Source organism: Balaenoptera borealis, assembly GCF_965194805.1.
Source record: "Balaenoptera borealis genome assembly, chromosome: 16".
Taxonomy (NCBI): Eukaryota; Metazoa; Chordata; class Mammalia; order Artiodactyla; family Balaenopteridae; genus Balaenoptera; species Balaenoptera borealis.
Window position 1 is genome coordinate 11,017,206 of NC_138872.1, and position 26,806 is coordinate 11,044,011.

At 54.6% G+C, this 26,806-nt stretch overlaps 1 protein-coding gene across 4 annotated transcripts in view; it reads right to left on the reverse strand.

Moving 5' to 3' along the window:
* Nucleotides 1-4,624: 4,624 nt before the first annotated feature.
* BCAS4 (breast carcinoma amplified sequence 4) overlaps nt 4,625-26,806 on the reverse strand; it is a 60,325-nt gene continuing 38,143 nt past the window's right edge. For 3 of the 4 annotated variants that reach the window (XM_082362741.1, XM_082362738.1, XM_082362740.1), the window contains one exon: nt 4,625-5,176. In XM_082362741.1, the coding sequence (XP_082218867.1) occupies nt 5,021-5,176 (156 nt within the window). In that variant the 3' untranslated portion in view covers nt 4,625-5,020. The remainder of the gene's footprint in view (nt 5,177-26,806) is intronic. The other variant, XM_082362739.1, reaches the window with a different exon arrangement.

The following is a 26,806-nucleotide window of genomic DNA, read 5'->3' on the forward strand; positions in this document are numbered from 1 at the left end:
GACACGGGTTCGAGCCCTGGTCCGGGAAGATCTCACATGCCACGGAGCAACTAAGCCCGTGCGCCACAACTACTGAGCCTGCGCTCTAGAGCCCGCGAGCCACAACTACTGAGCCTGCATGCTGCAACTACTGAAGCCCGCGCACCTAGAGCCCATGCTCCACAACAAGAGAAGCCACTGCAATGAGAAGCCCGCGCACCGCATGGAAGAGGAGCCCCCGCTCGCCACCAGAGAAAGCCCACGCACAGTGACGGAGACCCAACACAGCCAAAAATAAAAATAAATGAAATAAATAAATTTATTAAAAAAAAAAAAAGACAAAGCAGGATTTTGCTTTAAGGTGGGAAGGAAATGCCTTGATGCCTCCAGGTGCCTGGGTCAACAGGTCATCTCGAGAGAACTGGCAATCCTGGAACAAGACCCCTTTGGGGGTGTCTGCCTAGCTTCTAACCTCTTCTCTGAGAACTCCTCTCTCCACCCCAAGAAGGAGAGCTTTTATCATGAATGGACGTTGGATTTTGTCAAGTGCTTTTTTCTGCATCTCTTGAGATGACCATGTGGGGTTTTTTACTTTTATTAATCCAAGTGTGTTGCACTGATTGATTTTAAGGTGTTAAACCAACCTTGCATTCCTAGGAGAGAGCCCGCTTGGTCATGGTGTGTAATCCTTTTTATATATTTCTGGATTCAGTCTGCTGCTATTTTGTTGAGGACTTCTGCAAATGCAAATACCTGTGGGGCCAGGCAGTAACGAAATCAGTGAGATAACTTATATACAAGAGAGACCCGGAGAGCGCGGCCCTGCTAAAGGGACTCAGCTTTGGCTCGTTGTTGTCTTGCAAGAATATGAGCCCCATATTGCCTTATTTTAGTTTTTGAAGAGAAGCTGGAAATCCAGTTCTTAATGTGAACTGTCCTGATTGTTAATTGCTGGCAACTGATTTTAATTGAATTTTTTGAATAGGGAAACACCAAAATATCAAAAGTTTAAAATAAAATGGAAAGTCCACTTCTCACCCACAACAGATATTCACCATTCTCAAATATTTGTTTATCCTCCCAGAGAACTTGAATGCTTTTCTTTCTCACACAGATGGTAGCGTATCAGGTACCTTTTCCTCCACTTTGGCTTTTGTGATATCTCCATACCAAGTCATAAAGAACTCTGAATCCATTTTTACATCTTCATAGGATTCCACCCATTCATGCATGTATGGAGGTACTGTAACTGAACCAATCCCTAATTGATGGATACTTAGGTTCTTTCCAATCTTTTGCTATTTCAATGAGCAGTGAATAAACTTTTGCATTTATTGTTTCTCTTGTGTGTGTATATTGGGAGGCTAGATCCCTAGGGGCAGAATTGGGCCCTAGGGGTCTAAGGGTATATACATTTCTAATTTTGATAGGTACTGCCCATGGACCTCCATGAGAATCATGTCCCACCACCAATGTATGAGAATGCACATTTCTTCAAAATTTCACCAACAGTGTCATCAAAAACGTTTTATTTTTGCCTGCATAAGTGAAAACTAATTTCAATATTCTTTATACTTACAGATTGAGGTTGAGTATATTTTCATATCTTTAAAATGCCTTTTGCATTCTCTTTTCTGTGAAATACCTATTCATAACCTTTGCCATTTTTCTGGGGGTTTTCCTCTTATTTATTTGTAGGAGATGTTTATATATTAGGGAGATTATCCCTTTGTAATGCAAGCTGCAAATATATTTTCCCAGTTTGTCATTTGTCTTTTTTGGTCATTTGTCTTTTGAATTTGCTTAGGATTTTGTCGTTCTGTTTTAAGATTTTTTTTTTTTTCAGTTGAATTTTGTTTGTTTTTGCCATGCAGAGGATTTTAAATTTTTTAATATAATCCAATTCTTCATCTTTTATGGCTTCTGGATTTTTTTTATGACTCTCCAATGTTTCTGCCTCCTTATTCTATAAATTCATTTTACACATTTAACTCCTCCTTAATCCATTTGGAATTTTGGAACCGTTCCTGGTGTACAGAATGAGGTATGGAACTCACTTTATTTTTTCCAGATGGTTACCCAGTTGTCTCAACATGAAAACAATTTTAAAACAGTTCAGGGCAAACCATACAGTTCTGCCAACCTGTGGGCCACTGTCTTGAAACCTCTTGCTTTGAACAGACGTGAAGTTCACATCCACGGGGAAAGTGGGAATGATCGACCAAAGGGCCTTGCTCTTATGAAGACTTGCAATGGCCTATACCCTGGCAGCCCTGTCCAGAAACAGCCACCAATGAAAGAAAAAGAGAAAGAAAATGATCACCCTTTCATAGGCTGCAAAGTGACCCTTGCCGTGGGCTTTGGGTCTGACCCTCTCAAGTCAGCACCAAGGCTTTCGCTGACTTGCTAGGAGACACATCCGACACTTGCTCTGAAGGGGGACGCCCGTCAGGTCACCGGGCACCAGGACAGAGCACCAGCAGCTCAGAGGACTGAAGCCAGGAATTCCTGGCAGGCTCTGTGTCCTGGCTTTCCCTCCCCTTAAGTGTCTCCAAGTGTCCCTAAAAGTTCATTGTTTGGCACTGCAACTCCAGGAAACTTGGAAAGGCCAATTCTAGCTCATTAGTCACCTTTTCCCCATAGATGTTGTCATACAACCTTACCCCTCCTCGCTGCCTTGTGGGAGGGTGTCCCCAAAAGAGTCCCAGGACAGCAAAACCAGAGAATGCGAGCTGGACTCTGGCAGCTCTCACTCTCCCGTGACTCGTTCTTACGCTGAAATGTAAGGCAGTTCCTAAGCCACTCACTGCTGAGGCTCTTGGATGCCACGAGCCAACTGAGAAACGCAGGACAGTGGGCCTTTCCCCCACCCAGCCCGGTCGCCATCACAGCCACCTGTTACCCAGTGCCCATCGCCAGGCCCTGACACAGGTCATCTCATTTCCTCCTCAGTACACCCCAACAGGCAGGTGCCATTACTCTCTGTATCTTACTGTGGAAGATCTTACTGAGGCTGGTCTCAGAGAAGGTAAGCAACTAACCCAGGGCCACACAGCTGAGATGTGCAGGAGATGATGGCGCCACCCAGGCAGGCTGACCTCACAGCCTATATGCTCTTAGTCACGGTCCTGTGGTCTCTACTTTAGGACACCTCCGTTGCTGTGGTTTAATCCTGTGACATCCCGTTCACCTCTCCCGGACCTTTGGTTCGGCCTCTGGAAGGAGAAAGAAGCCTGGACGTCTTCAGCAATCAACATATACCCGGTTTTCCAGAAATTGGTGTCCTCACCACTTGTCTGAAAAAGGAACATTCCATTGAATCTCTGCTCTCCCTGAGCAGACCAGGGCACGGGGAAGATCTAAGCTTCCTTCGTTAAAAACAGTCCCTATCAATACAACACGGCCATGACAATGAACGGTCAGCAGCCACTGGGATGCCGCCACAGGCTCAGTGTCCGCCGGGGGAGCCAGGCACAAAGCCGACACGCTGAGTGTACACACGCCACTCCGCCTCCAGTTACAAGATACAGAAGCCGGCGACACCAGCACCGTCCGCGCTGTGAGATGTCAGGGTAGTGTTAGCTTGGATGGGGGTGGGGCACTGGCTGGAAGGGAGCACGAGGGGGCTTCTGGGTGCTGATGATGCTTGTGTGTTTCTAGATCAGGGTGAGGGTTAAGCAGATGCGTTCAGTGTGTGAAAATTCAGCGACCTATACACTTAGGTGCACCTTTCCATATGAAGTAAATTTTACTTCAATAATTTAAAATAACGTCCTGACATTTTTAAATAAAAAATTATGTTTACAACAATTATCTCCACAAAACGCTGGCTGTACTTGAAACAAGGGGTTCACTTATATCTTTTAGTTCAAAAAATTGTCCTAAGGGACTGCCCTGGTGGCGCAGTGGTTAAGAATCTGCCTGCCAATGCAGGGGACACGGGTTTGAGCCCTGGTCCGGGAAGATCCCACATGCCGCGGAGCACCTAAGCCCGTGCGCCACAACTATTGAGCTTGTGCTCTAGAGCCCGCGAGCCACAACTACTGAGCCCGCGTGCTGCAACTACTGAGCCCACGCGCCTAGAGCCCATGCTCTGCAACAAGAGAAGCCACCGCAGTGAGAAGCCCGCGCACCGCATGGAAGAGGAGCCCCCGCTCGCCGCAACTAGAGAAAGCCCACGCACAGCAACAAATACCCAAAGCAGCCAAAAATAAATAAAATTTTTAAAAAATTGTTCCAAAATTGTCAAGACTCAACTCTTTTTTTGCTTTGCTACCACTATCTCACTTGATTCATGATGTCAGATTTCCTTGAAATTCAAATGCTGGTCTGCAATACAGGTGTGTGTGTGTGTGTGTGTGTTCTTGGCTCTGGGAAGGATTCCACAAACTAGAAATATCCATCACGAAGTGACGAATCCAGCATTTCAGAACAATAGCAGGAAACTCATCTACATGAGAAGAAATTAAAGCAAACACACCTTGGAAGACTCCAGGTAATCTGAATGATCTCTGCCTTCTGCTGGGAATCTGAAGGCCAAAGCTGCACCCTCCCCTCAGGCGAGGGGCTTCATAATAAGCAGATTCTGAGGATCAGGCCTGAGCCAGTGGCAGGAGCACCCATCAAGGAAACATTTACACCCGGGCAACCTGGACACCTTTATTGAGACGGTTCACAGGGCCAGTGGGCACTGGGGTTCACACAAACCGGCCGACACGCATGGACCTGGAGCCACGCACCCTGGGGGCACCGCGTGAGCCCCTCACAACTCCCGCGCAAAGCCCTTCCAAGGCAAAGGGAAATCCAAGGCCCCACAGCCCGTCCCCCAGGGTGACCACCTCGTCCAGAACACCAGGCAGGACAAACGCCGGTGGAGAGGGCCTTCTCCAGCTCATCTCTGAGGCACTGCCCACCTATGGGTTCTAAATGCTTCTCCAAACCCTGTGGGCCCACGTGAAGCAAGGGGGGAAATTCAGAAAACGCATCCACAACAATAAAACAAAACAAAACAAAACAAAACAATCTGCTCGGCACACAGATGTCACTTCCTGACGTCCCTGATGGCAGGACCGCGGGGCTCACAGCCTTTGGCAGCTGGGGGCTCGGCGCGTTGCCTCCCGGCGTCCACAGGAAAATAGTCCTCGGTTCTGTACAACGCGGGCAGCTCGAAGGTCGGGGCCGCCGGCGTCCACAGCTTCTGGAATGACAGAAAACCAGGTGCCCCATCAGCCTCGTGAAGCCACTTGTTCTGAGACCCAAGAACTCCAGTTGCAGGAGTTCATCCTGCAGGGAGAATAGTCCAGGTGACCAAAGACTCCATGATTCTTTGGTGACACTGCCTGTGACAGCCAAAGCCGGCCCATTTGAAACCTGATGGGGAGCTAGGTCGGCAGGGCTGGTCCGTGTCCACGGAGCCCTCCGCAGCATTAGAGAGAACCGGGCTCTGAGGGGGGATGACTGAGAAAGCCAGGTGTACCTCACGCCACCGCGTGCCAGGAAGCTCCGCGAGCCGAGAGAGCGCCGCGGGCCAGGCCCTGGGAAAGCTGGGGTCGGGCCGCTGCTTCTTTGAATGTGCACGCATCTGTGCTGCCTGAAGGCTGGGCCATATGCATGTGTTACTTTTTCTTTTTTAATTGAACCATTTTAAGAAGTGCTTACTTATTTCTGGTGTGGATTTTTGTTGCAGGGAGGTTAGGGAGGGGAGATTTTACATCAAGCAACCCTCCCCAAGCTCTAGTAACCCAGGGTTACACAGGCATCTCGAGGTCAAACCAGTTTTACAGAGGACCGCCTCAAACAGTGCTTCTCAAACGTGACTGCACAGGGAACCTCCTGGGAGAGTTATAGAATGCTTATGCCCAGGCTCCGCCCCCAGAGTCTGATGTCGTTGGTCTGGGGTGAGGCCTGGGCATCGGGGTATTTCAAAGCTCTCAGGTGATTCTCACGTAGAGCCAGGGCCGATCCCAATAACTGTGACCTGCTCGGAGGAGGGAGGGTCTGCTAGGCTCCGGGGCGGACCAGCAGGGAGATGGGCAGGGGTGTGGGGCTCCAGGGGTGCAGAGGGAGGAGGGCTCTGCACGTCTCCACCTGGGGTCCCTCTCACCACCCTTCCTGCCCTCCCTCCACAGCTCCGTCTACTGTTTGATCTCCAGGCCACCTCTGCCCACTCAGCCCAGAGCTAGCTCTGCCCCAGCCTTCAGCTGCAGTCACAGGTGCCAGCGCACAGGTTTGTGGCTCTAGCCCGTAGTTAATAACACCTCCCCCAAAGCCCAGCCCATCCACGAGCTCTGCGCTGCACTGGGTGTGTACTTACCCACCCCCATGCTTGTTCCCCACAGTGACACCGTGACCATCCCCCACTTCGTGGGTGGTTGGGGGAGACCACGCTCCGGGAGGTGGCTTACCCACCTCCCACCTGTCCGAGCATCTGTCCACTCAACCACTACCTCATTGAGTGCCCAGGGCCGGCCGAGGGCACAGCTGTGAACTAGACGCATCCCCAGCCATCATGGGGCTCCCTGTCTATCTGGAGACAAAGGAACCAATAGGAAAACACCACCAACGTGCAATGAGGCACCAAGGCCCTTGGAACCCAGAAGAGGCCCATCTCATCCTGGAGGGATCAGGAGGTACCCAGAGGCTAAGCACCTAGGACCCCAGCCCCCCGGCCGGAGGGGCTGCGTGGAGGGGTAGCGGGAGGTGCAGTGGTCCAGGCTGCGGACGCCCTGTGCGCAGTGCTGAGTGGTGTGCTGGGCCGCGGGCACTGAAGCAGCTCAGTCTGGAGTCGGGCCGGGTCAGAGTGTAGACAGGGATGACGCTGCAAAGCAGGGCCAGATGATGTGGGCTCCTGGAGGCTGAGCTAAGAACTTTATCCTAAGAGACCAGGGACAGAGAGACAGGGGGAGAGAGAGAGAGAAAGTGTGTGTGTGTGTGTGTGTGTGTGTGTGTGTGTGTGTGTGTGTGTGTGTGTGTGTGTGTGTGTGTGTGTGTGTGTGTGTGTGTGTGTGTGGGATAAGTGTTTTAGAAAGAGCAGAGACTAGACTGTAGGGGAAACAGGGGACCAGAGTGGAAGCTGTTGCAGGTAGGCATTCCTTAAAGGTGAGAGTGGCTGGATTTGGGGTGAGAGTGAACAGATTCTAATGTCTGAGCCCCGAAGCCCTGAACTACCCCACCCCCCAGCCCACCCTCTGCTGCAGAAGGAAACCACCAAAGGGCTTCAGATAAGGTGGACCGCACTCGGGTGTCTGGGGACCGCTTACCTCCCTGAGTCTCCACCCACATCTGGAAAGCCAGGACAAACAATTCACCTTGGCCAAGGGTCTGCCTCACAAAAGGGCACAGGGAACATTCAACCAGTCAACCCCGGGTCAGCCACTCTTGGCTCAGCCCGCTTGGGGGATACTTGGGACGTGTTTGTCCCCCCTTCTCCCTGCACCTTCCTGGGGCTGCCACCCACCCCTGTGGGCTGGACTTGAGTCCTCTGACAGCGCCGTGACCAAAACACAACGGGGAAATGAGCCCCAAGATGCATTTCACAGCCTGAGGGATGCAGTCTGTGGATAAGCCATCGTTTTAGAATATCCTCACCCCATTCCTCCTGAGAACTGGCCATTGTAGTATCTAGAAAATGCAACATTCAAGTAATGACAGTTCAAAGACCAGCTCACTTGTCCTGACACATGGCCTGGGGGCCAAAGTGCACTTGGTGATCCTGAAAAGACAGGTTCCTTTCTCTCCTGATCTCAGGACCCAGGCAAGGCCTCATGGGCCCCAAGGGTGAGTGGCCAGGCCGGGTCAGAGCTGGTGTCCCTCTCCTGGAGATCCTGGGCCTCTGGACTCCCTGTTCTTTCTCAAATGGTTCTGCCAACAGGGATGGGGCTTCTGCCTCCTCCCTGAAGGAGACAGGCTTCCAGAAAAGGAGAAAATCAATATAATTATGAAGGAACCAAGGAGAAGTAATCCTAAGAGACTCCTTAGCAGCTTTAGATATAATCGTATCTTGAGTTCCAGCGAGATCTAATGCAAGCAGTGGTGGCATCTTTGCTGGTGATGGAGTGGAAACGTCCTTCCTGCACTCAGAAAGCAAGCAGAAGGGGGACGCAGGGAGGGGTGAGCCTTCTGCCCGCGCCCAGCCAGGCGGCACCGTGGATTATTAGACAGCGGCTGCGCGTGCTCACCAGGACCCCACAGGGGCTCACGAGAATGAGCCATTCCAAACAAGCTTGCTTCCCTTTTCAAAGGGGCCCCCAGCCGGGAAGGTGGCGAGGAAGGCCATGGAGGCTGGTGCAGCTCTATGCTGGCCCTGGACCAAGCCCCTGCCAACATCTTGGGGCACGTGGAAAATTTGTGGGAAAGTGACACAGCTCATTGGAGATCTGGGCCTGCAGTCAGCCAGGCAGGGGGGCCCTGAGCTGAGCCAGGGGGCTCCGAATGTGGCCACTTCAGCCCCAAATGCTGCTCTTGGAGAGCGGGTGGGCATGGGAAGGGCATGGGATGTTATTTCGGCCTGTGCAGCCTCCACGTCCCATTCTGGTATCAGCATCTTGACCGTCTTGTGGGATCACTGCTGCCAGCTCCCCAGCGGAGCTGCTCTGCCCACCTCCACAGCTGAAGGATGAGTGAGAGGAGGCCTGACCCACCTGGGCCGTGATTGGTCCAGGAGTGAGCAGGTGACCCCAGCTCACCCAATGAGAAGCAGCCTTGGGACTCTGGCTCTTGGGACAGGGCTGCTTCCTGCCCCCGTCCCCCCTTCCCAGGTACCAGTGAGGACGCGCCATGAGCCTGACAGTCACTTCTGTTACACTGAGGGGCCTGCCTGAGAGTGAAGCCAACACAAGGAAGCCGAGTTGGGGGTGAAGCAACACAGAGTCCGGACAGTATCATTTGAGCACCTGAATCAAATTTTGCCTGAGGTTAGTGTCACCTTGGGACCTTTCCTGTTCATGAGACCACGGGATTCTCTTCTTTGCTTAAGCCAAGGTGACCTGGGCTGTTGTCACTTGCAACCAAGCCTCCTGCTTAAAGCAAAGAATAAATCCACAGTAGTGCGGACAAGCGCTTGGAAACCAGTGGCGGAATCAGCAGGTGAGGGCTGGTGTGTGAGGCTAAATACAGCCAGAGGTTCCAGATGTTGTCAGGGTGAGCAGGCCCCAGTCGCAGGCACCCCAGGACGCCAAGGAAACCCAGCCCTTTCACACCCATTTTCTCTTGGATTCTGAGGATGACCTGCAACAGGAGGAGTGGTCCCCATCTCAGAGGTCACAGGGGCCAGGGAACCACAGAGCCAGGGTCCACTCAGGCCTCTCTGGCTCCAGGTCCAGCCCCTGCCCATCGCCCTGCTGGGCTCCTGCCTCGAACCCAAATCCTGGAGAATCTCAGAAGGGACTTCAGAGAGCTCCCCCTTCCACCCCTCACCTGCAGCTGGTACTGAGATTCTTCTCCAGGGGCGGCCAGGTAAGCCAGGAGGACCGTCCAACTCCCTGGCGGCGCTTGCTCCAGGCTCCCACCCTCGCTTGCAGGCGGGAAGGTTCCACCAGCGGGGACAGGATGGGAGGCACAGAAACCTGACACCACAGGTCCAGGGCTCTGCCGCCCTCCCTCCCAGTCCCCCACCCCCCCCCCCACCAGCCCGAGCTCCCAGCTGGAGGAGGGCCTCTGGAGCTGGGGTGCAGGGCCTGGAGTGCTCTCCTGGGTCTACACAGTCTCCCACATCTTCCTCACTTCCACCCCGGACCCCCGAGTTCCCAAACCTGCAGCCCACACACCAGATGCATGTGTGTGCTTGGTCGGCTGCATGATTTTTAAAAACTGGAATTAACTGCAAACATGTAAAAAGTCAGGAGATTTCTCAGGAAAACCGGACTGCCAGCTAGCTACTCTTGGAAAATCAGATGATCTGGAAGCTCCCAGTGGCTGGGCAGAGGAGCCGCGGGTGCTCCCCTGTGGGCCCCAGGGCCCACGGGGCCACGTCACCTTTCTGGAACCTGCTGCTTCTGGTGGTGGATGCCTCGGGGTTGGCCCTCTGGGCTGTCTGCACCACCAAGCAGCTCCTTTCCTGACAAAGCCCCCAGATGGCTGCTGAAGCACGTGGCAAGGGGGAGCCTCGGGCCAGCCCGGCTTCAGGGCCTCTCCTCTGAAGCCCCCCAGTCGGATCACTGTCTGCTGAAGCCCAGCCCACCCACCTCAGGACCTGTGCCATCTGCCCTCTCCTGCTCCCAGAAATCCCCCACGGCCCCTCGTGAGTCCTAGCCCGCCTCGTATCTCCCTCTTGGAAGCCCCAGCTGCATATTCCAGATCCTGGACTGCTTTCTCTCTTTTTTTTTTTAAATTTTACTTATTTATTTTTATACAGCAGGTTCTTATTAGTTATCTATTTTATACATATTAGTGTATATATGTCAATCCCAATCTCCCTGAACTGCTTTCTGTTCAGGCCAGGGTCAGCACACTTGTTCTGCAAAGGGCCAGATGGTAAATATTTGCAAGCCCCATAGTCTCTGTCACAGCTACTCAGCTCTGCCCTCCCAGCACCAAAGCAGCCATAGGCAACGTGTAAAGTAATGGTATGGCTGCGTGCCAATAAAACTTTATTTACAAAGATGGGGGCAGGCCAGACTTGGTTTTTTCAGTTTGCCCCAGAATTAAATCTACTTCCTAAATAGAACAGGAATGACAAACCCGTCTCTGTATCTCCCATGCAAGTGGGCACTAAGTGATAGGTCACCAGACATAGGCTGCAGGATTTAGGACCAGGCCCACCTTGCTGACTGTCCCCAGGCCGGAGTGTTACTTGGTTGGCTGCTCTTGGGTCATCACTGCAACTCCAGCCTGTCCTGGCTCACTAAGCATCCTCCACCTCAAAAGAAAGGCCACACCGCTGTCCCACATGTGGCCCAGGTTCTGAGGTTCCAAAGTGTGGGTCATCCTCTGGGAGGCTGAGGCCTCAGGCTGACCATGGGTGGAAGCTCAGGTAGCCAGAGACTCACCCTCATCCCCCAGGTTACCAGGCACCTCCAGCCCCAGGGGACTTGGGAGAGGCCCATCCTACTGGGAAAACAACCACTACACTTCTTGTGGCCCAGGTTACACACATTATCTCTAACCCTCACAGCACTCCTTCAAGGCAGAGGTTTCTCATCCTCTTGAGCCTCACTTTCCTCTCTGTAAAATGAGGATAATACCGTCGACTTCATGGAGTCCTGCCTGGAGCACAGCAGTGATGCTGGAGGTGCTGCATCCACCTTGGGACCATGAGGACAAAAGCCACCGGCTAAGGATGGTAGGGCAGTAGCCAGGAGAATCAACTGGCCACTCAGGACTTCTTGTCACATGAGGGAAAAACACAAGCCCTATTTGGTTAAACCACTTTAGTCAGGTTTCTGTTATGCCACCAAACACAGCCTGATGGACACATGCTATTACTCTCACCATCACTCCAGTTAACAGCAAGTTGCCCAAGGTGGCACAGGTAGTAAATGGGTGGAGCCAGGACTCAGCCCAGGTTGTCTGTATGATGAAATGGAATGATCACCAAAAAAGTGAAAACTTGTAGATATCAAAATAGTTCCAAAAGGTAAAATGGAATTCCAAATAATTGACGTATGCATTGCCCCCTCCAGGAGCTCCACTCCCCTTGAGTGGGCGCTGCGCGTGGTGACTTGCTTCCACAAAGTAGAGTAGGGAGGCGGGGGTGGAGGCGGGAGTAACAGCCTGGTGGAGACACCTGGCAAACACTGCCTCGGCCAGAGGGTCATGGTCAAGATCATCAGTGCTACGTCATGTTGACAGCATGTCCCCTGGATCTGATGTGATGAGAAGGGCACTTCACCTCTGTGGTCTTCCTCCCCCCAAACCCATAACCCCAGTCTAACCACGAGAAAAACATCAGATCAGCCCTAATTGAGGGACAGTGTACAAAATACCTAACCAATAATCCTCAAAACTGTCAAAGTCATCAAAAACAAGGAGAGTTTGAGAAGCCGTCATAAACCAGAGGTGGCTAAGGAGACCTGACGACTAAATATAATAGGGAACAGAAAAGGACATTAGGGGAAAACTAGTGAAATCCGAATAAACTGCGGAGGTTAGTTAATAGCCGTGTACCAAAGTGGGTCCTTTAGCTGTGACAATGTACCACAGTAAAACAAGATGTTAACAATACAGAAAACTGGGTGAGGGATATATGGGAACTCTCTGTATTATCATAGCAACTTGTCTCTAATTATAAAATAAAAAACTCTATTGGGTGGCAGAGGGGTGGGGGGAAGCAGACAGAGAAGAAACATCTCCGTCCATCAGCACAGACCAAGCCCCCGGCCTCTCTCACTTCAACCACAGTGACTGAGTAGTGAGCACTTCTTGAGTGCCCAGCCCGTTGGTGGGCCCTGCAGGCTCACGGCCCATTCATGCCCACAGCCGCTGAGAGAGGCAGGTGTCCCTACTCCCATTTTCCAGAAGGGGAAACTGAGGCTCAGAGAGACACTTGCCCAAGATCACCCAACTGGGAACTGGCAGAGCTGAATTCAAACCCAGGCCCGCCCTGCCCCAGCACTGAGCCAGGACACAGGTGGCCCTGGGGTTGAGTGGGGCTGGGGGCTGAGCTCTCGCCCAGGACCTGGGATGTCCCTCCAGCGTCTGCTTGCCAACCTTGGGACCCTCGGGAGCGCCCCCTTTAGCCTATTCAGAGATCACAAACAGGCAGCCTTTGGGTAGCGTCTGGCCCGCGGGCATGACTGGATGGGCTTATGCAAATTTAAAAACGAGTTACCTGCCAACATGGAAGAACCAGGATGGTTCAAATAAACATCAAGTTCCTGTTTCTCTTGAACAATGTAGCTACCTGGCCGCACTGGGCCCATATTCCTGCGGGGTGCGTCCAGCTGGCCCCTCTCCACAGGGCACGTGCTGTCAGGCTTGCCACTGTCCCCGCCAGGCCTGACTCACTTGTCCGCAGGACCTGCTGAGCCCCGCGGGCATCTGAGCTGGCAGCGGCTCCAGGTGACGTGAGTCACCGTGGGGCTGTCGAGGAGCTGGATGCTCCCATCCGAGGCCCAGGCCCCCTGGGGTGGGGACGGCCAGCCTGGGCCGCTGCCGAGACCAGCGGCTGCTGCCCTATACCCGAGGTCCCCTCCAGTGCACTCCAGGGCCCGGGAGGCAGGTATGGCAATGGGGCCGTTTTGTGGAGGGGAAAGCTGGCTCGGAGGGGACAGCGTAGGCCGTGTGCCCAGGGTCACACGGAGTCAAGCGGGCTCCTCTGAGCTCCTGGCACCGGCCCCCACCTCAGCCAGCCAGCACGGCCTTCACCGCGGGTCCCGGCCTCCCTCCTCGGTCCCCCTCACAGGCTCTCTGCGCCTCAGACCACGCCTGCCTGCCCTGCCTGCAGTGTCTGTGTCTGCTCCAGGGCCCCCAGGCTTCCACCCTGACAGCTGGGAGCAGAGCCCCTCCCACTTCTCTTAAGCAGCCCTGCGTGCCCGCTCGCCCGTAGGGCTGGGCTGGCCGGCCTCACAGTGGCTGCACGGGAGCTGCCCTCCCGCCCCTGCCTCCGCCGGCCCGGTCACCTCGGCTGCCTGCCGGTGGCAGCGGGAGGCTGCTGCAGCCCTGGCGACAGGAACAGGGCTGGGGGCTCCCAGATGGGGCGGCCCCTACCCAGGGGGACCCCAGCAGCAGGGACAAGCTAGTGTAATCTTGTTAGAGGCGGTGCTGACCCCGGCAGCAGCCTTAGACGGCTTCCAGGTCCCCGTGGATTTGGCTTTCAGCTGGAGGAAAAGCTTTAACACGGAAACCAGCAGAGAAGGAGCCCCAGAAGTTCTGCCAAGATACTGGCTACTAAATTCAAACTCATATGGGGTCTAGGAAGAAAGACAGGACACCAGGTAGGCGGAGTCATGGCACAGCCCCCTCCAGAACTAGGTCTCTGACCCAGAGTCTGATCTCTCCAACCTTGGCCCCTCTGCCCACCACCCCGGGCCCTCTGCCCTCCCAGCACCATCTCCTGGAGGAGGGAGGTGTCTGACCTGGGCTTAGCTTCTCATCACCCGGCCACTGAGTGTAACTGTCTAATTACCATGCACTTATATGTATATTGGGCACCTGCTACATTCCAGAGACTCAAATCTGAAGATCACAAAGGCTCTTTACAGATGAGGAAACTGAGGCTTTCAGTGGTCAGGTGACTCACTGTGGGTCCACCCACTAACCGGAACCTCAATCAACCCAGGTTGCCCAAACCGGAAAGCTGGGGGCCACCCAACTTCCCATGACACATCCAGCCCATCCTCAATCCCCTCTGCTAATTCTTCCCCAATCCCTCTCCCCATTGCCACTGCCATCCCGTCTCCCAGCCTCTGCTCTTGCCCTCAACTCATTCTCCACATGGAAGCCTGAGGGACCGTCTTAAAAAACAAGTCTGATCCTCCAGCAAGTCCCGCACTGTAGTTAGAATAAAATCCAGCTCCTCAACGAGGCCTTCAGGCCCTGCCACCGTGGTCCCCAACGCGTGAGCAGTCCTCAGGCGTGTCCTGCTTGGCTTCCACTGGGCTAAGTTTCCTAGTACTGTTGTCTGTTTGGTTGCTGGTGTCCTCATATTTTTGAATGAAATGCCATTTCTCTTTAAAAAAAGGATTTCAAGCTTCCCTTTAAAAAAAATCCCAAGCTCTGGGCCACTGGACCGTGATGGGCAGCCGGCGCTGAGCAGTGGCCCCTCCTTTCCAGGAGATGCGTGCTCTCACCCGCGTGGTCCGCCGGCCACATTGCTGTGGCCACCTGTCTGCCAGCTGTCTGCCACCTTGGAGCTGGCGGGGGGGGGGGTTTGACCCCAGATCCACATGATCCAGCCTGACTCTCTAAACTCCGTCTGTCACCTCCCATCACTCACAACCCTCCAGCCTGGGGCCTTCTTTCTGCTCCTGGATCTCACCAGGGTCTGCTTGACGGGAGACCTTTGCACCTGCTGTCCCCCCAAGGCCTTTCCACAAGGTCTTCCTCTGCTAGTTCCTTCCTTCCTTCAGACTCTCCTAAGGGATGCCCAGTTTCATCTGTGCCACCTCCCCTCCTTCACGGCAGCACGGTGGAGCCTAGCCTGTGTACCTCTCTCCTCGGTTACCACCCGGCCCCCCACCAGGCTGAGCTCCATCGGGACGGGCACCGAGCCAGTCGTTAGGGCCACGGCCCCAGCAGCAGCTGGAGCCTGGCGCACAGGAGACACTCAGGCAACGGGAAGCGGATGAATCTTCTCACCACCCCAGGCAGAGCAGGAAGGGCCTGGGGGTTGGCCTTTCGCCAAGTCAGGGCCCCGGAGCCTGAGAACAACAATGACAATCACGTGTCTGGATGAGGACGCCTGGTCGGCCCCATTCCGGAGTCTCGGGGTGGCTCAAGGCTGGTGACCCCACCCTGGCCAGGTCTGTGACCCACATTAAAAATAGAGCACACGTAGGGGCTTCCCTGGTGGTCCAGTGGGTGAGACTCTGCGCTCCCAGTGCAGGGGGCCCAGGTTCGATCCCTGGTCAGGGAACTGGATCCCGCATGCACGCCGCAACGAAGAGCCCGTGTGCCGCGACAGAGACCCGACGCAGCCTAAATAAATAATCATTAAAAATATATAAATAAATAAAAAGCACACAGGGGACTTCCCTGGCGGTCCAGTGGTTAGAACTCTGCGCTTCCACTGCAGGGGCACAGGTTCGATCCCTGGTCAGGGAGCTAAGATCCCGCATGCCGTGTGGCGTGGCCTAAATAAATCAATAAAGCACACAGTAAAAGCAATGCACTGCCCTGGAGGGGAGCCTGGCACAGACAACAGACGAGGAAGAAAAATCTGGTAACATCCAAAGCCTGGTGTTCAGTGAACGGTACTGGACCAATGCGGGGTCTTGGTCTTGACAGCTCTCTGAGGTGACGCGAGACGACACTAAGACCCCATGTGACGAAATAAATAAATAATATTTTTAAAATAATAATAATAAATAAATAATAATATAATAAATAATAATAAATAATAAAATAATAATAATAAATAAATAAGAAAATAAAGCTCATCCTCGGCAGCATATGTGAAGCACTGAAGGGAACAACACAGATAATGAGCTATTAAATAATAATAATACTAATGTCGCTGATAATAATAATAATAATAATGGCAGCTAAACCTTACATTATCTCAATCAATCCTATGCAGAGGATAGGACTGTAAACCCCATTTTGCATATGTGGAGACTAAGACGCAGCAAGCTTAAGATCCACTCAAAGCATGACACTTGCAAGTGACGGGCAGGGCCGGCCTCATGGCTTGGTCTGATGCTCTGCTGTCACCGTCTTGAAATTCTTAGTAAGTTCTGACAAAGGGGCCCCAGATTTTCATTTTGCACTGCACCGGCCAGTTCTATAGCGGGTCGTGGTGACAGAGGTGGATCCCGCACTGGGAACCGTGTTCTCCATCCTCCGAAGGGTCACTCAGGATCAGCTCTGTGCACAGCGTGGGGCCAGCGCTCCTGGCTAAGAAGACATCATGGGGCAAAGGGTGGCCGCAGGATCAATGGCAGAGTTTGGGGCACATCAGTGGATGGATTTGGCTGGGACTGTCATACTCTTGGCTTGGAACAGGGAAAGGAAGATCCTTTTCCAGGCCAGGGCAACAAACCAGCTGCCCATGCCCCGCGGCATGCCCAGCCGAGCGGCCTCCCTGTCAGACGGAGATGCTCCACGTTCACGTCCGCGAGCCCACACCAACATCTGGCCAGGGTCCAGCAGCTGGCGACTGTCACACCAGAGCCGTACATTTCTCACTCTGATGCCGATCATCAATAGAATCCTCAAGGTTTTGTTGGCTGACCTCGAAGGTGGTTGACTCCACAAAAGAATGTTAGAAATAGCACCAATCAGCTCGGGGAAGCAGAAAGCAAACACAGACGCAACTGACCATTCTGTCGGGATCCCAAACGTGGGCAGCTGTTCTCCATTAAATAAACAAGCCAACAGGGCAAAAACAGAGGCATCCACCAGGCCCAGCAGGCGTTCAGAAGCCACCCACGGGCCCACCTCTCGCCCCTGCCCAGAAAGACGCTTCGCCCAGGACTGCAGGAACCTGCTTCTGAGGCAACGCCCGGACTGTCACCTGGGCCCCTTCTCTCCCACTCCAGGCATCTGGGCGGCCTCAGGAGCCTCTTCGCAATCCACCCTTGACTCAGACACCGGTGCCCTCAGAGCTCCAGCCTGGTCTCAGCCCCAGCCTGTCCTTTGCCACCGGGTGGCCTGCGAGCCTTGGACGGTTACCGTCACTGCACCAATCCCATCTCTGCAGCCCCAGGGCCCCAGGCACTGATCTCACGAAGCCCCGTCACAGGAACTCACCTCATGCGCTGTCCTGGTCAGACTAGGACATTTAATCCATTGGGCCCCCTGAGTGTGGAAAGGGATGGTTTCCAAAGTCTGGGAAATAACGTTTGAGAGCGAGAGAAAGGAAAAGAGGGAGAGACAGAGAGAGCTCGGTGGAAACAGAGATGAAGGTAATTACAGCAGGAGAAGGAGACACAGACAAAGGGAGGTAGAGGCAGAAACAAACAAACAACAGACAAAACCCAAGAGAGGAAAATATAAAAGAGAGAGAACTGAAATCGAGAGAGATGTGGAAACCAGATAAGGGGGGGGATTCAGAAACAGGGGAAATACATGAAAAGGAGGAGGAAAAAGATGGAGGAGAGAGGGAAAAATGAGGAAATAAGAGAGGAAAGGAGAGGGAAGCGATGAGTAGCCCTGACAGAAAAGTGAGGCAGCCAGGAGGCGGCAGCGGCAGCGGTGGGGACCAGGGCGCGGGGAGCGGACTGTGCCGGGAGCTGGGGAGTCGGTCCGCGGGTTCAGGGCCTCTCCAACCCCAAACCCTGTCAGTGTGCACGCAGGGACACAGAAAGACTCCCCACCCTCACCCCGCCTTAAACCCCATCCCTTTGTCAAAGAAATAATAATATTCTGAAAGGACAAAGGCCGTCTCAGAAGACAGGTCAGTCTCTGTTGAATGGACTCCATCTGGCCTGAGGGGCAACACTTTGCTCTTTTCTCACTTTACTCGGGACTCCTGGAAACCTCTCGTCTGCACCCTCCACCCCGGGGAGGGGCTCTTGGCCTCATCGGGGTCCCCACCTTCCCTGGCTGCAAAGCGAGAAAGGAGGGAGAGAAATCCTGAGCTGCTCCCCACCCATCCCATCCAGCCCAGGCCTCCAGCCCCGCATCAGCCTGGCGGCCCCTCGCAGGGACCTCTTCCCATCTCTCCGTCATGGTTGCCTCCCCAGCGCCTAGAACAGCACCTGGTACACAGCAGACGCTTAATCGGTAAGTGCTCGCTCCGCCTCCCTGGGTGATCCCATTCAGCCTCAGAACTAAGGCCTCGGGCTCCATGCTGGATAACTCCAGCCCTGAACCCCACACTCCAACCCTGGCTCCACCTGCAAAGGCCTCCAGACGGACTCGATTCACAATGCAACTTGGATGAATCTCCAGGGAACTGACGCTGAGTGAGAAACGCCAATCCCAAAAGGTTACGTGCTGTATGATTCCATTTATAGAACATTTTGGAAATAGCGAAATTTTAGAAATGGAGGACAGATTCGTGGCTGCCAGGGGTTGGGCGAGGGCTGAGGGAAGAAGGGTGAAGGTAGTCATAAGAGGACATGAGAAATCCCTGTGGGGTTGGGACAGTCCAGAGTCAGGAGACAGGAGCCTAAATAAAATAAAGCTGTACAGAATGGATACAACTGTATAGAACTTAAAACGCACACAAGTGAGTCCAGGTAAAACTGGGGACATCCCAGTATGAGCAACACATCGTATCCAGGTTGCTATCAGGGTTGTGACGTTGTACCACGGTTTTGCAAAATGTTACCATTGGGGAAAACTGGGCAAAGTGTACGAGGGCACTGTCTCTGTATTATTTCTTATAGCTGCCTGTGAATCTATAATTGCCTCAGTAAAGAATTTCAATTAAAGACACACACGCGTTTCCCCACCTCCACCCTGGTCCCTAGTCCAGGCCACCAGCATCTCCCTCTGGACCATCCCAGCAGCTGCGACCTCCCAACCGCCACCCTTGCACTCCCAGCATCTCCCTCCACATTTCAAAACCCTCCAGGGCCCAGTCCTTGCACAGGCCCCACGACCGGCACCTGCAGCTCCAACACGCCGCCCGCCAGGCCTCACCACTCCCCTTCCAGCCCAAGACACCTGTACACTCCCCTCCCCACCTCCCCCAGGGCGCCAGCCACCTTGTCGTTGTCGTGCTACATGTTACCTTCTCAGTGAAGCCTTCCCCGACCACCTCCTGCCCCCAGACCCACCTCTCCCTGCCCTCCTTCACCTTTCTTTCTCCCCTTTATATATTACACTAGACTATCGGCTGCTGGAGGGCGGGAACATTCTCTGTCCTCCCTGGGTTCCGAGGCTCTGAAACAGCACCTGGCTCGTATAGATGGTAGATGATAAGTATTTGTTGAGTGAATGAATGAATGAGTAAATGAATGAAAAGAGGGGTGGTGGGTGGAGATTTGGCATCAAAGGAGTTAAGCCCGGCCCAAGGGCTGGGGAAGGAAAGGGTGAAGGGCTGGGATTGCACACGTGGCAGCTCCTGGAGCAGCCAAGAAGGACTTAAGGGGACCGTAGGGGGAGGAAGAGGCCGGTATGTGCGCAGTACAGAGGGGGATGGGCGGGGCTGTCCTCCAAGCACAAGATCTCTCTAGGTCTCCAGGAGCAAAAGCCCAAGGTACAGAGGGAGAGAAGCCAGGGCAATACCCTGCAGGCCGGGCCACGCTGTCGACTGCCTCCCCCCACCGCCCCGCAGGCTCTCAAGAGAACCAGAAACAGAGGTTGGGGTGGAGGCCGAGCTCACTTTCTGGGGCCTCTGGGGGCCGAGGGGCCAAGCCTCAGCGGCTTCCCACCGCCTGGCCATTCCCGCCGAAGTGGCTCAAGCTGCTTGTGGGAATGAGGGTGGGCATGGGGGCAGGCGTCACAGAGGATTTGCACTCTTAACATCCCCTCCGAAGCCCTACGTGGGGCTGCCAGTGCTGAGAGGAGGACCCCTTCCTCCAGCACAGTAAACGATGCCCCATTTCCAAATTCCTCAAATGGCAGTGGTCCCTCTGTCTAGCTGTGTAACCTTGGCCAGGTCACTTAACCTCTCTGTGCCTCATTTTTCTCATCTGGAAACAGGGCTAATACTAGTTTCTACCTCATGGGGGGGGTGTTTTGCCCAAATAACCCAAAGTGCTTAGAAAACAGTAAGTGCTCAATGAATGCTGGGTAATTTCATTATTATTACGGCCCCCTGAATTCTTTTAAATGATGTCATTAGCTTGTGAACAGCCCAAGTGTACAATTTTGTAACACTGCATTTTTAGTATTGAATGCATTCAGCTTCAAAACATGAACATTTAAACTGAATCACAATTGTGGAAGCCAGTCCAAGGAGCCTCAAAAATTATCCAGAACACCTCTCAACCGCTAAGAGGCATGGCTCATCATGAGTCAGGTGGCCAGGCTCACAGCAGATGCTCAATAATGCCTGCTGGCCAGTGACAGATTACGGGGGGCCACACCGGGCACAAATATGCTGGAGACCAGCCCTGCGAGCAGCCCCCCGGCCTGTGGCCTCTGAGTTCTCTCCCAGCAATGACTGCCGCCATCTGAGCCCCTCCTGCCCACACCGCCCCCCACACACACTCCTGGGGGCACTGTCCGTGGCCTCTGGAGCCAGGTCCAGGCCAGCAAAGAGCTGCCAGCCACGGGCGGGGAAGAGGCAGTGCCAGGGCCACGACGCTGAGATCCCCAATCCAGGTAACCACGGGCACCTCCCAAGCGGTGCTCAGTGATGCCCGTCCCTGAAGCAGCCACCTCCCTGCTCTGGCTTCTTACTCCACGTAAAAGCCAGGATTCCCCCCTCTCTAAATTTCCCAGGTTAATTACTAGGACCCTCCAAGTAATGGGAACTTTGGCCTTGACATTACGTCTGGCAACGTGACAAGATGTGATGGTATCAGCTGGAACAGGCACCTGGATGAATTTACTGCTTAATGAGACGTGGTCCCGGCAGAAAGCTGACCATGAATGGAGCCAAGTTCAAGAACTTCCCAGGCCCCTTAGGCATTAAAGGGATCACACTTTCTCCAGATGCCCCAACTCCAGCTGCAGGCATCACACAGGTTTCTTCACTAAGGAGGGACTCACCTCCCTCCACTCATCACATCACCAGGAACCTGCAATTGCTGACGGGAGCTGCCGGTCCTCTGCGCGGCCCTGCCTCGCTCAGGAATGCCGTGCGACCTAGTGCCAAGCTGGTGCCACACATTGGGCCATGCTGTCCCCTGCCACAGCCCTTTCCTGGCCTCTCTTCTCCCTTTTTACTTTTCTTTTTGTGCACTGCGCAGCATGCAAGATCCTAGTTCTCCACCCAGGGAGCAAACCTGCGCCCCCTGCAGTGGAAGCGTGGAGTCTTAACCACTGGACCACCGGGGAAGTCCCGCTCTTATCCCCTTTTCTGTCGTGCACAGGAGTCAGAAGCACGCAGCCCACCTCATAATTATCTGCTGCAACGCCCGCCTCTGGGTGTTTACTTTCTGGGGTGACCTAGAGCTCAGGCAGGGACCAGTCTCATCACTTCTGCATCCTCTGGTACCCAGTTCACAGCCATTATTACTAACAGTTCCCACACACTGAGACTACGGCACACTAAGCACGTCCATGCTGGACGCCCCCCTGCAACTGTGGACCCACTTATGTCCAGTGAGGACACCAGGGCTCCGAGAGGGGCAGTGAGGGTCCTCGGCGCCGCCAGCCAGCGGACACAGACCGGACTCAGACCTGGCCTGCCCCTCCACGCCCCAGAGGGAGGTGGCCCGCTCGGGCCCATAGCCGTTCTCTTTCCATCTGAGGAGGGGGGTCCCAGTGAGAGCCCTGAGGGGAGCTGGAGAGATGCAGGACTGGGGAGGGACTGGGGGCAGGCGGCACAGTCAGGGCTTGTGATTGTGTGTGTGACACAAGGAGAGACACAGGCAGAGAGACAAGGAGACGGAGGCCCAGAGACACAGGGAGAGAGGCAGAGACAGGCAGGTGAACGAGTCGAAGATGGGACCAGACGAGACACAGAGGCTGACGGGGCTGAGGTCTCCACGCGGCAGGAACCACAGCCCGGGCCGCTCCGCAGGGTGTCAAATGAACGCGTGGCCCATGGTAGGGAGGAAGTAGAAGAGGTGGGGCTCGGAGGGGACCCTGTGGGTGCCTGTCCCCTCAAGACCCAGCATCACCTGGGATGTCCTCGGGCTGGGCCTCTGCTGCGGAGCCCCTCTCCTAAGCCTCCGCCTCGGCCAGAGCAGCCGTGGTCCCGGTGGGAGCAGCGGGGGAGGCCGGCCCAGGGGGGACGGTGGCTCAGGGAGAGTGAACTGTCCCAGTCCAACCCCCTCTGGTGGGATCTGCAGTGACTCTGCACAAACATACGGGGCTGGGACAGTCAACTCCTCCAAAGGGCGCTTTCTACCAAACAAACGCCAGCGGCCATAGGCATTGAGCGCCAGCTGTGCGCGCACCGGATTCCAGGGGCAGCGAGGAGGGATGTTCGGAGGTGCAGGCGCTGAGCCAGTTAGCTGGGGGGCACCTCGGCCGCTCCCCTTCCCTCCTCCAGCCCCCTGAGGGCAAGTGACTCCGCCTCTTCCTGCCTCAGTTGTCTTTTTTTTTTTTTTTAATGTAGATTTTATTTATTTATTTTTGGCTGCGTTGGGTCTTCCTTGCTGCGTGCGGGCTTCCTCTAGTTGCGGCGAGCGGGGGCTACTCTTCGTTGCGGTGCGCCGGCTTCTCATTGCAGTGGCTTCTCTTGTTGCAGAGCACGGGCTCTAGGCGCGCGGGCTTCCATAGTTGTGGCTCGAGGGCTTCCATAGTTGTGGCTCCTGGGCTTTAGAGCGCAGGCTCAGTAGTTGTGGCACACGGGCTTAGTTGCTCCGCGGCATGTGGGATCTTCCTGGACCAGGGCTCGAACCCGCATCTCCTGCATTGACAGGCGGATTCTTAACCACTGCGCCACCAGGGAAGTCCGCCTCAGTTGTCTTTTATAAAATGAGGCCAGTGATGGCAGCCCACCTCTCTGCAGCCAGCAGAGACTGAGTAATGCGCACCGAGGTCAGCCCAGGGCCCTCAGCACGGCGATTGCTGTGTAGACATTCTCCGTACACCCGGCTCCTCCTTCTGTGATCCACAAGCCTCGGCACCTGGAACAGGGCCCACGGCCCGGTAGGTGCCTGACAGAAGTTCACTGAATAGAAAGGGAATCACGCACGTCCAAACCCTCAACCTGAACCCCTGTGAGCCCCATCTCACGGAGGGGAAGCGGAGACCCTGCTCCAGGCCACGGAGCTAGCAAGCAACACCGCCAAGGTACAAACCCAGGGCTGCTGGGCTCCAGAACCCATGGTTTCATTTATTTTTAAATGTTTTATTCCGGAAATTTTCCACAGTCATAGAACACAAGCAAAAGCCAAGAGGGGGCCGTGATGAGCCCCACGTGCTGTCGCCTAGTTTTGACAGCGGTCATTCATCTGGGCCAGTGATGCCGAACCTGGGGCAACCTGGCCTCCAGGGGACATTTGGCAATTTCTGGACACCTTTTTGATTGTCGCAGCCAGGGGGAGGGTGCTACCGGCATCCAGTGGGCGGAGACCAGGGATGGTGCTAAGCGCCCTACGGTGCACAGGACAGACCCCACCCCAGAGAACGGTCTGGCCCCAAATGTCAACGGCGCCGACGGTGCGAAACCCCGGTTTGAGTCCAGTCCATGCTCTCAACCATGCCCTCTCCAAGTGCGGCAGGAGTTTGGTCTACACACTGTGAGGAAGGGGAGAGGCCTGCGCCATGATATGGGGACCTGGGAGGGCAGAATCGCTCTAGGAAGGGTGACCTTGAGAGTGATGCTCGGGTTAGAAAAGCGGGTATTGGGAGCTGCATTTGGCAACACTTCACATAAGACTGAGGAAATGTCAAATCCTCAGAAAATAAGGATGCCCTATGGAGAGTACTTGGAGAGGGCCCCACCGAGTGCCTCTGCCGGCACTGCCTCTGGGGAGAACCAGCCCCTTTCGAGAAGAGAGCTCGTGGCCAGCCCTGGGCCCTTGTAGCCCTCACATCTGCCTGCTCAGCACAGCCTGTAGCTCTCCAGGCCAATCCCCGCTGCTGTGATATCGGCCCCCTCTCTCCCTCCCTTGGTAAAGGGGCATTGACCCTCCAGACTCTGTAGTAGACACCAATTTACCGTAGGTCTTTGCTAAGACATAGATGGAGGACTGTGAGGCAACAGGCCCCCTGAGGAGACTTCTTTGAGGCTCTCAGGCAAGTTTTCAAAATCAATTGATTTCACATAAAAACCTGCATCCCCAACCTCCCTTCCTTAAGAAAGGGCAAGGTCAGGCCACTCTGAGCCTTTGTTCCCAGCTGGAGGGGAGGGCACCTGCCTCTCCCATTGGCCACAGTCCCCACCCAGCCCCTGGGCCTCACTCAGGGCCCTACCTGATCCCAGGCTCTGAAATCAAATGGGGCCAATGCCTGGCTCAGATAAAATGTTCTAACTTCTCTGAGCCTCAGTTTCTTCATCTGTAAAGTGGGAATGTTGACAGTACCTATGTAACAGGTGGGCATGAAGATGAACCAAGCTAGGGCAGGTAAAGTGCTAGCTTGTGTCAACCCAAAGAAGAGCCCAGAAAACTGGCTGCTGGCACCAACATTGTCGTAACTACTATTAGTAAGTCAAAGATAATACAGTCCTTACCCTTGAGAAACTCTTAGTCTTGGGGAACAACAGGTGAAAACAAAGATGACTCTCCGAGGTGCTGTGCCAACAGTGGAATGAACAGGGGGTTGGGGAGTCCGGAGGAACGTTGCCTGGGGGAATCCAGGTGGCTTCCCAGTGGTGGTGACATTCAATTTAGCCTTGAACAATGAATAAACATTGCCAGGCAGGGAGCAGGAACGGTCTTCTAGGCTGGGGACCAGCATATGCAAAGGCCATAGGCAGTGCCCACCAGATCCAGGGATGGCAGGACTGGGCTTGAGGATGCTCACAGGGGACGTCCCTGACAGCGGCGGTGCTCGGAGATGGTGCATTGTGTCCCTCCAACCACAGAGAAGTTGGGGTGCTCCCACGTAGGCCTCAACAGTGCCCCCCAAAATAAAAACTCCTCCTTGTGGTAAGGAACTTCCTCCCTACTCAAAATCTTAACAAAAATGCAACACTTAAAAAAAAAAATCTGACCTCCAAACCAGCCTGCCAGGGGCCCTCTGTCCCTCCCCTGCACGTGTGCCACCAAATATCTGGAGTCAAACAAATCTGTTAACGTGTGAGTGCTGAGTAAGTCCCTGAGAGCCAGTCTGGTGGGGGATTGGCAGGGGAGCTGGGGACCAAGCACCACTCGGCCTCCATTGTTGCGTTAATATTTGCCATCTGCTCATGTTGCATTTTTACCGCAAGGGATGATGGGGGCAGAAGGAGAAGGAGAGGCCGCTCCAGGGCCGGGAGAAGGCGCCATGGAATCTCCTCTGCCTTCTTTGTGTTGCTGCCTCGCTAGGCCTCCGCCACTGAGATAAAGCCCCGGCCAGGCTGTGCCTCCTTCCGGGAGTCACCCCTCCAGGGGGATTGGGCGGGGGGGGGGGGGGGGGGGGAGGCGGGGGAGGCGGCCCCTTCCCTGGGCTGGGCGGGGAGGGGAGGGGGGGGGAGGGGAGGGGGGGGGAGGGTACGGAGCGGGGAGGGGAGGAGGCGCCGAGCCTGGCACTGACGACTCCTACAGGCCAAGCCTGGGCAGGACAGCTCCGCCCACAGCCTCCGCTACCTCCAGGAAAGCCCAGGACGCGGCCCCAAGCCGCTGCGGAGGGAGGCAGGCATTGACACTCATCCCAGCTCTCCACGGCCTGGAGGCCACCTCCAGAGAAATCTGGGGGAGGGGGGCTTCCAAGGGCCATGGAAGCCTTCAGAGCATCCATCGACTAGTATTTATTGAACACCTACTGCATGCTCAGCCCGGGTAGGAAACTCAAATGCCCACAGGCAGGTAATGACAATGGGTGTCTTGGGCCAGATGGCGGCTCAGCGGGGACACTGCTCAGGGGCCGAGACCTCTGCTTTTTCAAGCGAAGCCAGAGGTGTACGTTCTTCTGTGAAATCTGCTTTCCTAAATGCTGGCGACTAACTCAAATTAAACACGTGCGTATGCCAAGCTGGCCGAAGAACGTAGGTGGGTGGGACAGACTGGGTCCAAGGACCTCCAGCTGCAACCTCCACATTCTAGGTTGTGGTTCCTGCACTCGGGAAGATCACAGAGAGGGGGAGGGACACTGAACGAGGTCTAAGCTGGATCAGATTCTGGCTCTGCTGCCTATGCTGTGTGACCCTGGGCAAGTGAACGGCCCTCTCCGAGCCTCAGGTCCCTTTCTCAAATGATATCATTTACCTCTGGGGTTGTTACGGGAAGTCGAGACAAGGCACCGAAAGTCCTTCATGAATGCTCTCAATACAACTACCATAGTTGGAGCACTAGTAGATGTGTTCGTCATGCTGCTCCCAAAAGCTGAGGGCTCCTGCTGGGGCTGGTGCAAAGTGAAGGAAGACGCCATGGGCTTTCCACTCTTCCCTGGTCCCAAATGCCTCTGAAGGGGTGGGGCCTGTGGGATACAGGCCATCAGCCTAAAATCCAGAGCTGGGGAGTGTGCTGGGTGTGACCCACAGGCGCAACAGATTTTTTTTCTCCAAGATGTTTAACATTTAGAAAAATTAGTTGCTGACTTTTAGACATTAGAACATTCACATAAAACTCCACAT